The sequence below is a fragment of the Salmo salar genome, chromosome ssa11, assembly GCF_905237065.1.
Source record: "Salmo salar chromosome ssa11, Ssal_v3.1, whole genome shotgun sequence".
In the NCBI taxonomy this organism is placed as follows: Eukaryota; Metazoa; Chordata; class Actinopteri; order Salmoniformes; family Salmonidae; genus Salmo; species Salmo salar.
This window is the reverse complement of record NC_059452.1, coordinates 7,212,362-7,225,799: the sequence shown is the minus strand read 5'-3', so window position 1 is coordinate 7,225,799 and position 13,438 is coordinate 7,212,362. Positions and strand designations below refer to the sequence as shown.

Genomic DNA, 13,438 nt, shown 5'->3' with positions numbered 1-13,438 from the left:
CCGAAGCCACTCCTGCATTGTCTTGGCTGTGTGCTTAGGGTCGTTGTCCTGTTGTAAGGTGAAACTTCGCCCCAGTCTGAGATCTCTCTGTACTTTGCTCCGTTCATCTTTGCCTCGATCCTGACTAGTCTCCCAGTCCCTGCCGTTGAAAAACATCCCCACAGCATGATGCTGCCACCACCATGCTTCACCATTGGGATGGTGCCAGGTTTCCTCAAGGACGTGACGAGAGTTCAATGTTGGTTTCATCAGACAAAATAATCTTGTTTTTCATGGTCTGAGAGTCTTTAGGTGCCTTTTGGCAAACTCCAAGCGGGCTGTCATGTGCTTTTTACTGAGGAGTGGCCTCTGTCTGGCCACTCTACCATAAAGGCCTAATTGGTGGAATGCTGAAGAGGTGGTTGTCCTTCTGGAAGGTTCTCCCATCTCCACAGAGGAACCCTAGAGCTCAGTCAGAGTGACCATATGGTTCGTGGTCACCTCCCTGTCCAAGGACCTTCTCCCCCGATTGCTTAGTTTGGCTGGGCGGCCAGCTCTAGGAAGAGTCTTGGTGGTTCCAAACTCCTTCCATTTAAGAATGATGGAGGCCGCTGTGTTCTTGGGGACCTTAAATGCTGCAGAAATGTTTTGGTACCCTTCCCCAGATCTGTGCCTCGAACCCAATCATGTCTCGGAGCTCTACAGACAATTCCTTCAACCTCATGGCTAGGTTCTTGCTCTGACATGCACTGTCAACAGTGGGACCTTATATAGACAGGTGTGTGCCTTTCCAAATCATGTATAGTCAATTTAATTTACCACAGGTGGACTCCAATCAAGTTGTAAAAACATCTACATTTCGAGTCTCATAGCAAAGGGTCTGAATACTTATGTAAATAAGGTATTTCCGTTTTTCTATATCAAGTTGTTTTGGTACTTCCCTTATGCACTACGCTTTTCTGCATGCTAACTTTTACTATACCACGCACATTATACAAAACATTAACACGTACTCTTTCCATGACATCGACTGACCAGGTGAATCCAGGTGAAATCTATGATCCCTTCTTGATGTCACTTGTTAAATCCACTTCAATCAGTATAAATGAAGGGCAGGAGACAGATTAAAGTATTTTTAAACCTTGAGACTATTAAGACGTGTGTCATTCAGAGGGTGAATGGGCAAAACAAAACATTTCAGTGCCTTTGAACAGGTGCCAGGCGCACCGTTTTGGGTCAAGAACTGCGACGCTGCTTGGTTTTTCACAGTCAACAGTTTCCCGAGTGTATCAAGTATGGTCCACCACCCAAAGGACATCCAGCCATCTTGACACAACTGTGGGAAGCATTGGAGTCAGCATGGGCCAGCATCCCTGTTGAATACTTTCAACACCTTGTAAAGTCCATGCCCTGACGAAATGAGGCTGTTCTGAGGGCAAAAAGGGGGGGGCCTCGGTTCGATCGATAATGGTTCACGGAGATTACAGTTTCTATGTGAAGAGAGACGTAGGCCACGTCTCAAACAACTATTATTTATTTTTTTTACCACTTTTTCTCCACAATTTTGTGGTATCCAGTTGGTAGTTACAGTTTTGTCTCATCGCTGGGAGAGGCGAAATTCGAGAGCCGCGCGTCCTTCAAAACATAACCCAACCAAGCCGCACTACTTCTTGACACAATGCCCACTTAACCGGGAAGCCAGCCGCACCAACGTGTCGGAGGAAACACCGAACACCTGGCGACTGTGTCACCGTTCACTGCTCCCGGCCCGCCACAGGAGTCACTAGTGCGCGATGGGACAAGGACATTCCTGCCGGCCAAACCCTCCCCTAACCCGGACGACGCTGGGCCAATTGTGCGCCGCCCCATGAGTCTCCCGATCGCAGCCGGCTGCGACAGAGCCTGGACAGCAGGTAGCTCAATATTAGTAAAGTATTCCTAATGTTCGGTGTACTCAATGTAGTCTACCGGTCTATCCTGCCCTCTATCCACCATTCATAGTGACAGCAGTGGTAGGTGCACCGTTTGTCAAGATCATCCACCTCTGGCCTGCTGGCCCCCCTACCTCTGAGGAAGCACAGTTCCCGCTCAGCCCAGTCAAAACTGTTCGCTGCTCTGGCACCCCTATAGTGGAACAAGCTCCCTCACGACGCCAAGACAGCGGAGTCAATCACCACCTTCCGGAGACACCTGAAACCCCACCTCTTTAAGGAATACCTAGGATAGGATAAAGTAATCCTTCTAACCCCCCTCCCCCCAAAAAAGATATAGATGTACTATTGTAAAGTGGTTGTTCCACTGGATATCATAAGGTGAATGCACCAATTTGTAAGTCGCTCTGGATAAGAGCGTCTGCTAAATGACTTAAATGTAAATGTAAATGTAAATGCAAGAGGCAAACTGTCAATCATGCCACATATAAAAGCATTCAAAGCTGCATACATTTTCAATATAAATCCACAAGAACAAATAGGAATAGCTGATAGGCAGTCGAGAAGCCAGGTGCATCATTGTGCATAAAATAACATTGAAGACATGATCTTGTATAGGGGCAATACAAAATTCTACTCTAGGCTGCAGTGAAAATGTCCTTTGAATAATGACATAAAAGCCCTATGATTTTTAATGTTTCATTCCATTTGGATCAGTTGTGGGTCTACTCTCGACCATTTTTAAGGTCTAGAAAAGCGCAGTAGCAGACCATTCCGGCTGTATTTTTACTTCTGATACGGAGAAGTGCTGTCTGTTGCAGATAATCATTCTCCCAAGTCATCCTTTAATAATGTGGCCATATACAACTGTATGCTCTCGGTAGGCCCAGCTATTCAGGAAAGCTTATCGCACGATCTGCTTCCTCTCCAATCCGAGCGGCCATTCCTTGTACACCTAGAACCTGACGCTTCAATATAGCCTAAATATAAACTTTTAAAATGTATTACCTTTTATATGTGCTACTTCAAAAGTCTACTGTAGGCATGCACACGTTTGTCCAAAATATAATTCCAACCTCCTCAAAATGGCTTGATATTAACCAGGTTTCCATTCAACATTTTTATGTGAGTAAAGTACGTCGGATAAAAATTGTCAAGACATCATGGGAAAGCATGCAGTTATTAGGCTACAGATGACATAAATTATGATGAACTTCACCGTGTGGTGAAAGTGCTTGATGTTCCTTTCAATAAATATCAAGGGTCTTATTCTGGTTACATGAATGATGCTTGTCTGCCGTTAAACCAATAAAAATAATCTCGCACTTGTGTCCATAATAATCTCATCATGTAGGCTATTGTTGGCTAGAGCTCACGTGCCAAAACCAGAGTGGGCATATTCACCATACCTACACATTGTTTTGAGACAAAACCATCAGTAGGACTAAATGCGATGGAAACTCATTTATCTTGTATTTTTTTTCCGCTACATGGGAATTTAAAGCAAAAGTTATTTTTATGTGGACTACGTATTTACGCAACAAGTCAATTTAATGGAAACACAACTCTGATGGGAAAATATTGTTTGTATGCTGATTTTTTTCATATTCACATGAAAATCTGTCACCAATTGGATGGAGAGCTCGCTATAGGGACACCCTAAAGACTCTGGCAAGTGTGGTAGTCCAGTGATTCACAGGCAGCCCCAAACATCTAAAGAATAAGCTGCAGACCAGCAAAAACAAGCTTGTAAGAATTGTACTTAAACTCCCCCCTCATACTCATCTAGAGGTCGAGCATTTTTTTGTCTGTGTCTCTGTAATGTCTCTCTATGACATTTCATTATGTATCTATGCAAGAAAATAGGGACCACAATGGAAATAAGTGTCACGTCCTGACCAGTAAAGGGGTCTTTTTGTTATTGTAGTTGGTCAGGACGTGGCAGGGGTGTGTTTGTTTTGTGTTGTTGGGTTTTTTGGGTACTGTTCTATGTCATCTATTTCTATGTGGTTATCTAGTTGTTCTATTTCTATGTTCAGGGTTTTGGTTTTGGTTTGGCTGTTCTTCGTTGCCTCTAATTGGAGGCCATATTTAAGTAGGGGTTTTCAGCTTGTGTTTTGTGGGTGGTTTTCTCTGTGTATAGTCAGTGTACCTTACAGGACTGTTTTCGTCGTTCGTTTGTTCAGTGTTCATTTTCTTTCAATAAAACAAGAAGATGATTCACATACCCGCTGCAGTTTGGTCCCATCCTTATGACAAGTATGACAATAAGTCTGACTTTATTGTGCAATCCCGGTCACTTTGAAAAATTGTTGTACTGTGTGTATATGTATTTGTTTTTACTGAATCATTCAAATCAATCCAAACTGTGCAGCGAAACATTTGATTAACGGAAAGAGACATCTGTTAAAAAACACCAAAAAGTTGAATGACATTCAGTGATTGTCAAGCCAATCCTTTGATACTAGGTCGGTATGGAGGGATGCATTTTCTGTTTGTCGAGATTGACATCTATTTATTGTGGTGTTGAAAATGCAAACCATGATATTAAGTGCCCGAAGTCGGTATGCTTTGTTTATTGGTTGTGGGGTGCATTGGCACAGAAACCTGTTTCGTTATCTTTTTTTTGTTGCAAATATTTTCTATAATTATATGAAAATCTGATTGCCCCTAGCTGATCATTTTCTGCAGCCGGCTCTGATTGTAGTGTTACTCTTCAGCTCCACTATATGCATTGTACTCACACAGGAAGCGGCGCAGGTCCTAATCCAGGCACTTGTCATCTCCCGTCTGGATTACTGCAACTCGCTGTTGGCTGGGCTCCCTGCCTGTGCCATTAAACCCCTACAACTCATCCAGAACGCCGCAGCCCGTCTGGTGTTCAACCTTCCCAAGTTCTCTCACGTCACCCCACTCCTCCGCTCTCTCCACTGGCTTCCAGTTGAAGCTCGCATCCGCTACAAGACCATGGTGATTGCCTACGGAGCTGTGAAGGGAACGGCACCTCCATACCTTCAGGCTCTGATCAGGCCCTACACCCAAACAAGGGCACTGCGTTCATCCACCTCTGGCCTGCTGGCCCCCCTACCTCTGAGGAAGCACAGTTCCCGCTCAGCCCAGTCAAAACTGTTCGCTGCTCTGGCACCCCAATGGTGGAACAAGCTCCCTCACGACGCCAGGACAGCGGAGTCAATCACCACCTTCCGGAGACACCTGAAACCCCACCTCTTTAAGGAATACCTAGGATAGGATAAAGTAATCCTTCTAACCCCCCCCCTTAAAAGATTTAGATGCACTATTGTAAAGTGGTTGTTCCACTAGATATCATAAGGTGAATGCACCAATTTGTAAGTCGCTCTGGATAAGAGCGTCTGCTAAATGACTTAAATGTAATGTAAATGTAATTGTGCTGCTTTGCCATCAGCATCACATCAATGTGAAGTTGTACCTGCTACACAGAGTTTGTTGTTTTGAGAGAGGAGCAGAATCTTTATTCAGTTTTGCCTACTGTACCATATTCATCGATTATGGGTAAGTATAATAGCTTTGGTCCAGTTTTTCGCAAGTGCTCACTAAATTGTCGCTAGTGGTTATACTAAATGATCCCCTAATTTGACACGCTGCTTTTAAACCTACAGTAGCTAGTCAATGTAACTAGCTAGCTAGTAGTAGTAGCTTCTTGACTAAAATAACCAGTGATGTATAGTCGTGGCCATATGCAACCAAAATCGTCTTTATTTGTCATCATTTCAATTCACAAGATAGAATGAACGTTCGCGTCAGCCATCGAGATTTTAACCTCTGTGGTTCTTGAGCTTGGACGCTGACATTGGACGTGACGCATCGCGAGCGCAACACGGGCTGTGAAGCCGCTTTCATTGATTTCAAGGAAGCATTTCCTCAATGGCTGATGGCAATGCCGGACGCCCGATGGCTAAAGTGTAGCAGGGCCGTAATGAAACAGGCGATGAGAGTTCGTCTGTGGTGGTCGGTGAACACTCAACTTTCTGGCCCGTAGGCCTGCGTGACATCAACCGTGCCACATAAGCATGCTGAAGTGGCAAAGGCGATATACAAGTTTGTAAACAAAGGGTCGTTACAGTTATTGTTATTTGGGGTTTAAAACATTATTTTGAGCCTGACATTTCAAAACGGAAATGACAAACTTTAGAAGCCTTTTTAAAACCTTGAATGCGCTACACGTTTGCGTCTCCAAATTCCTGCAACAACAGGATGCTCAAATTAAGATGCGGCATCTGTATACCGTACTGCAGTTCAGTGGAAAAGTTGTTCCGGTCAGTCATGTAACCATGGCGACAGGCAGGTACTACTCACTCTCCAGGTTCCCAGCCAGCAGGTAGAGCCAGGTGAGCAGGATGACGGCGGTCAGAGATGCCACCAGCAGCTTCAGACGGCCTCGAAACGGCATGTGCATGATGGGACGGCCCGGCGGGGGGCGGGGAGGGGGGGTGGGAGGTGAGGGCTCAGGTGGGGCTCAGTCTCACATCTGCTTCCTGCTGCATCCTCTCATCTGGAGGGAGAGATGAGGGGAAAGAGAGGAGGAGAGGGGAGAAGGTTAGCGTGATGCTATCACAAAATGCTTTAGTGGCATAACAGTGCAGTTCGTATTCAAGCAAAGCGGAAGTTAGGACACGGAAATGTCAGGGGCACAATTAAAATATGATGTCATCTCACTCTCATAACCCAAATACAAGCACAGGCATGAATGCACACACGCGCACGCATGCGCGCACACACACACATGTGCACGCACGTACGCACATACACCCACAGTTTATTCACAGCCAGGCTCAATTGGCAATAAGTGCAGGCAGACTCTCGCTCTCTCTCTCTCCCTCTCTCTCTACCTCCCTCTATCTGTGAAGGCTATAAGAGTTCCAGGTCCTCTCTTTGTTTTATGATGAGCTTAATTAATCACGTTTCACTTTAATTAGATGCAGGCCTGAAGGAAACAAGATTGGATGCAGCTGCCAATTAAAGAAGAGAAGTAAAAAAATATCTGGGAGTCTATGAAAAGGAGAGTGTGTCTGGCCTTTGATTTGCTGTTGTGAAAACTCTGGTGAGAGAGTGGAAGAAAGGGAGGAGAGGGAGGAGAAATTGGAATGGGTGGACGGTATAGGGGTGAGATTAAACTGAACTCGCTCCTTGACCCAGGTTTTTATGCAGGTTGACGTTTATTGGGATGAGTCTTGTCCTGGAGGCAGAACTGAGCGATTCCTGCTAAATGGGCCAGCTGCAAAGTCAAAATTGGCTATATTGTAAAAGTTCATGAAAACAAAAATGTGCTTTTTGGTCTTAATTTAAGGTTAGGGTTAGGCATTAATGTTAGCGGTGTGGTTAAGGTTTAAAATCTGATTTTATGACTGTACCATACATGACGAAAAACGCTAACCTGTGGTATTTATCTACTTGACACACACACACACACACACACACACACACACACACCCTCAAGACTGTCAAATGAACATCCTGCCCTTCAGTGTGCGACTTCACTTAAAACCGATGCTTAACTTGGTTGCTCGAGGTGTGTGTGTGTGTTTGCTCAAGGTCTCTCATTCCAATGGATTCTCGTCACCCCGTTCAACTCTGATCTCGTCACAGCGCCTATAGCTAGCAGACTCTAAAACGACGAGGACAAAGAGCACTGCTGATAATGCCAGAGAGAGAGAGAGAGAGAGAGAGAGAGAGAGAGAGAGAGAGAGAGAGAGAGAGAGAGAGAGAGAGAGAGAGAGAGAGAGAGAGAGGGGCAACAATACCACAACATGCTGGAGAGCAACTCCGACATGTGCAGTATATTAACCAAAAGTATAATTCTATAGAAAATGCTATTAGTAACATGAATAACACAACAACCAAAGCCATAGCTGGCTCACAGTCCCTGATTTAGATGGCCATCCTAGATTATGGAGACGTAATTTATAGATCGGCAGGTAAGGGTGCTCTCGAGCGGCTAGATGTTATTTACCATTCGGCCATCAGATTTGCCACCAATGCTCCCTATAGGACACATCACTGCAGTCTATACTCCTCTGTAAATGGGTCATCTCTGTACACCCATCGCAAGTTCCACTGGTTGATGCATATTTATAAAACCCTCTTAGGCCTCACTCCCCCCTATCTGAGATATCTACTGCAGCCCTCATCCTCCACATACAACACCCGTTCTGCCAGTCCCATTCTGTTAAGGGTCCCCAAAGCACACACATCCCTGGGTCGCTCGTCTTTTCAGTTCGCTGCAGCTAGCGACTGGAATGAGCTGCAAAAAACACTCAAACTGGACCGTTTTATCTCCATCTCTTCATTCAAAGACTCAATCATGGACACTCTTACTGACAGTTGTGGCTGCTTTGCGTGATGTATTATTGTCTCTACCTTCTTGCCTTTTGTGCTGTTGTCTCTGCCCAATAATGCTTGTACAAAGTTTTGTGTTGCTACCATGTTGTGTTGCTACCATGTTGTGGTCATGTTGTGTTGCTACAATGCTGTGCTTTCATGTGTTGCTGCCATGCTATGTTGTTGTCTTAGGTCTCTCTTTATGTAGTGTTGTGGTGTCTCTCGTGTGATGTGTGTTTTGTCCTATATTTTATTTTTTAAGCCCCAGCCCCTGTCCCCGCATGAGGCCTTTTGCCTTCAGGTAGGCCGTCATTGTAAATAAGAATTCGTCCTTAACTGACTTGCCTAGTTAAATAAATACAATTTAAAAAACAGTCGGAGTAAGTGAGGGCTGTTGAGAGACTTTGTATGTTGGATAGGGAAAGAGAGCCAAGGCCTGCAGATACAGAAGAGAAAGGCGAGAGGTGTTCAACCGATTTACCAACCTCAACGAGCCCCTCTTCAGGAGGAGGGTTGGCCACCTCTGCCTTAAAAGGATAGTTCAACAATCCCCTCAAATCCACAGTTGATTCAACTATAACATCAAAATACATTCACGTCAAATACCTCATACATTTCCTTGCTGTGTTTTTATAAGCACAGTTACTGCTCTTTGCCTGACAAAGTACAGTAATAGTACATGTGATCCACATAGTATTGAGGTTACGCCCTGGAGCTACAACACCTGGTCAAGGTGAGATCAGGAAGGGCATTTTTCCCAGAAACCCTTGGCTGCATCAAGTGATAAATTCTGCAAGACATCTGCTTTTTAATCTTTCATATTTTTTTCTGTGTGTGTGTGTGTGTGTGCTGAAGATATTTCAGAATGGATTTGATTTTTACCACAGGTGTAAGCATAGCCTCAACATTGAGTTCATGTTTCGATCGCTTTCTCTTTCCCTCCCTCCTCCCTCTCTCCCTCCCTCTCTCTTCCCTCCCTCCCTCTTGCCCAGAACGTAAAATAACATTTACATTACATTTACATTTAAGTCATTTAGCAGACGCTCTTATCCAGAGCGACTTACAAATTGGATCATGTCTCGTCCTTTACCCTCACAATGTACGTTACCTCCTAGACGGAGAAGAGCAGGATGAGCGTGCCCTAGTGCCACACAGAACACTGCACCCTATCACGCTCCAATCCTCATTGGCTAGTACAGCTTCAATTCATTCCAACAGGGTCAGAGGAATAGTAAGGGCTTAGAGGAAGAGGAAGCTGCCAATTCTAGGTTGTGTGTCGAATGGCACCCTACTCCCTATATAGTCCACTACCTTTGACCAGAGCCCTATGGGAATAGGGTGCCATTTGGGACCTAAGCCTAGTAGTTCAGTTACAGAGTTTTCTATGCATGGTTCCTTTGTATACATAATCCATACAGTAGGCCTACTATACATACCCCCATAGTACAGTACGTTATATTCATATCACCTACAAAGTATTGGACAAATGGTTCAAGAGAGTAAACAGGCGGATAGCAAGCAGGAGAGGAAGAGGGGAAAAGGTGGAGAAAGGGAGAGGGTGGAGGGCTACAGAGAGTTCTACAGAGGGAGGAAGAGAGTTGGTGTTACTGGGAAAGAGGGGAGGAGGATAGGGGGATGGATGAAGAGGGGTGATCAGAGGGTCGTTGATCAGCAGCATGGGAATTTACGAGGTAAGTCTTGGCAGAACCGGACACCTATCGAGCTGGGTCGTTATTAACCAGTTCCAATGCTTTTTAAAAAAGTTTGTTATTTTCCAGTTTTTGGCTCTGTTCCCTGAATCGGTTCCAAACCCTGATTTAAATCCTACCCCAGACTTTAACCCTTATCTTAACCATTTGGAATTAATGCCTAAACTTAACCGTCAAAATATCTATGTTTATGGTCAAAAGTCGAATACTGTAGTCAGACCGTGAGATTTGTTGGAAAAAGAATGGAAACTAAACAGAATACAACACTTCATTCATTGTCCTCCAAAGCAGAAATTCTTCATTTGTTAGGTACAAAACAGCCAAAGTTTTCCATTTCACATTATTGTAGAGCATAGTGAATGGTGCCAAGGGAAACCTGCCTGTTCCTGTATTTCTAAGCATGGCTGTCAATGAAACATGGCTCCTGAGAAACATATAATGCAAGTAATAGTGCAATTAAGAGCTGAAGCCATTGTGTAAATGCCTTTAACGGTAGCTTCCCCATTCAAAGTGAAGGGCCTTTTAGCACTGCGCTAATCAGGAAGGGAGATTTCTCTGATTAGGGCATAATCAGTTTGGTGCTTCCTGCATCAGAGAACCATGATAACAGAGACGGTTAATCATCTACTCTCTTTCTCTATTTTGACCTCAGCCAAGGGTTCACACAAACGCACACACACACTCTTGAGATTAGGTTCTCGATTGAAAACCAAACCATCCATTCAGAGTGGATACGTTTACCCCTGTCTGTGAGTGTATCTGTGCACAGACGGATTGGGTCCCTCTGCATTTGTTTGACCAGTCTTGTCCTGTGTGTGTGTGTGTGTGTGTGTGTGTGTGTGTGTGTGTGTGCGTGCGTGCGTGCGTGCGTGTGTGTGTGTGTGATGCGTGGGTTGACTCATAACCTGCAGTCCCCGCAGTTATATCTGCGGGTCGGGCGGGTGGCTGTCGGGTTGAATAAAGAGAAAATAGTACAGAAAAAAAATCCATAAATGTATAATTCTTGTGCAATTTACATCTAGGCCTATAAGCTACATTGAGGTCTGGCATTAGTGCATAAACCTAAGCTTTAGGACCTAACTTTACAACTGCTAAATAGCCTACACGCCAATCCCCTAAAGCTTTGGGAACGGCTAGAATAAGTTAATGTCGTTCCACTGAGGCAAAAAGTACAATGTCAGAGTTTAATTCAATAACAGAAATGCTGCAAAATGGAGAATTAAAAATAAAGAGTAGTGAGGGGCCAGAAAATGTATTTTTGGGAAATATTTGGTGAAGTGGTAAAAGAGGATGATAGCAGTGCCGGCTATGTTAAGTGTGATTTTTGTAAGGCACTATATGAATTCGACAGTCACTAGACGGAAACTTCAAATAGGCCTATGACACGTCAAGGGAATTGTAGCCTACTGTTCAGATGGGTTAAATGAAAACTGAAATCTGGACAATGACTGTAGGTCTATAACCTCTCACATAGTCTTAACATTAACTCCTGCAGAAATAAGCAATTCTTGCAGTAAATTGATACCATTTACATTTTAGTCATTTAGCAGACGCTCTTATCCAGAGCGACTTACATTTCATTTCATAAAATTGTTTTCCCCGTACTGGCCCCCCATGGGAATCGAACCCACAACCCTGGCGTTGCAAACACCATGCGTGCAAACACCATGCTCTACCAGCTGAGCTACAGGGAAGGCCTTTTATACCAACAAGCTCAAGTCAGAATTAGATGTTCATCCATGTTTCTCAAACATCAAATTTCGAAGTGTTTAAAGTGTTAACTCAGACTTTTTAAGGTAAGGCATTAACTCCGAATGGTTAAGGTTTGGGATAGGCTAAAAACAAAAATCGCAAAAACAACGTTCTATTGCTCGATTCAAACATGCAACCTTTGGCATCAGAGGCAGATGCTTATGCCCATCCCACACCCTAGCAAAACCGAAACCATCTTGAAGGTAACAGCGCTCACTGTTGCCCCTAGTGGACGGTTTACACGTCATCGCCAGACATCCTCAGACAAGGATGGATGTCAAATACTGACTTGTATCACGGGTGACCTGGCTGATTGATACACCAAATGTATATAAAAAATAAAAAAATAAAAAAATCATTATTGCATTTTCTCCCCAGTCCCTAAACGTCTTTGCTCCATGAAAGAAGCAGAGATGACAGAGAAAAATGTTGTGATGTCAAATACAGTGTAAAAGTAGAAAGTCTCAAAACACCATGATTGTGTAATGAAACCATGAAAACTAAGCTGAGATCTGGTGTTCGAAGGGTGTTTGAATGTAAACCCAATGCAAGTGTTTTAATGCACAGAATGTTTGAGGAATATACGGTAATGGAGTCTGTTCAGGCGTGTGTCGGGGAGATGACAGAGAGACGCAGCACACACATCTTTCTATCTTCTGCATTTTTCTCAGAGCAGGGTAAGAAACCCAATTATCACCCCGGTCAATAATCTGTGCTCACATGATGGTTCACACACTTCACAGTAACAGCAGGGATTTCACATGAAACATGAAACTGCAATTTAGACAGACTCTGCTGCTCATATCACATCTGCTGCAGCTCTGACTGCTATCATAAGACTTTTGGTGTGTGTGTGTGTGTGTGTGTGTGTGTGTGTGTGTGTGTGTGTGTGATTTGCAGATAATGTTATAATGCAGGTTCAGTGAAATGCTTGTGTTTCTAGCTCCAACAGTGCAGTAAAACCTAGCAATAATAATACAACATTTATAAAATACACGCATAATCCAGAAAAATAAAGAAATTAAGAATTATCAGAACGAGCAATGTCAGAGACAGGAATATAAATATATATGCATATAATACATACAGTGCATTCGGAAAGTATTCACACCACTTGACTTTTTCCACATTTTGTTACGTTACAGCCTTATTCTAAAATTGATTAAATAAAACATTTTCCTCATCAACCTACACACAATACCCCATAATGACAAAGCGAAAACAGGTTTTTAGAAATGTTTGCAAAGTTAATAATAATACAAAATAGAAATACCTTATTTACATAAGTATTCAGACCCTTTGCTTCGAGACTCAAAATTGAGCTCAGGTGCATACTGTTTTCAGTGATCATCATTCTACAACCTGAGCGATGTCCACCTGTGGTAAATTCGATTGACTGGACAGGATTTTGGAAGGCACACACCATCCTATATAAGGTCCGATAGTTTACAGTGCATGTCAGAGCAAAAACCAAGCCATGAGGTCGAAGGAATTGTCCGCAGAGCTTTGAGATAGTATTGTGTCAAGGCACAGATCTGGGGAAAGGTACCAACAAATGTCTACAGCATTGAAGGTCCCCAAGAGCACAGTTGCCTCCATCATTCTTAAACAGAAGAAGTTTTGCAATGTCAACTACACTGTAAAAGTAGAAAGTCTCTGGTGTTTGGAGGGTGTTTGAATGTAAACCTAATGTAAGTGTTTTAATGCACA

General features: G+C 43.6%; 1 protein-coding gene across 4 annotated transcripts in view; it reads right to left on the bottom strand.

Moving 5' to 3' along the window:
• Window positions 1-13,438, bottom strand: part of LOC106561911 (LARGE xylosyl- and glucuronyltransferase 2) — a 117,119-nt gene that overhangs the window by 23,244 nt on the left and 80,437 nt on the right. For all 4 annotated transcript variants that reach the window (XM_014126255.2, XM_014126259.2, XM_045688949.1 and 1 more), the window contains one exon: window positions 6,246-6,441. In XM_014126255.2, coding sequence (XP_013981730.1) covers window positions 6,246-6,345 — 100 coding nt within the window. In that variant the 5' untranslated portion in view covers window positions 6,346-6,441. The remainder of the gene's footprint in view (window positions 1-6,245; window positions 6,442-13,438) is intronic.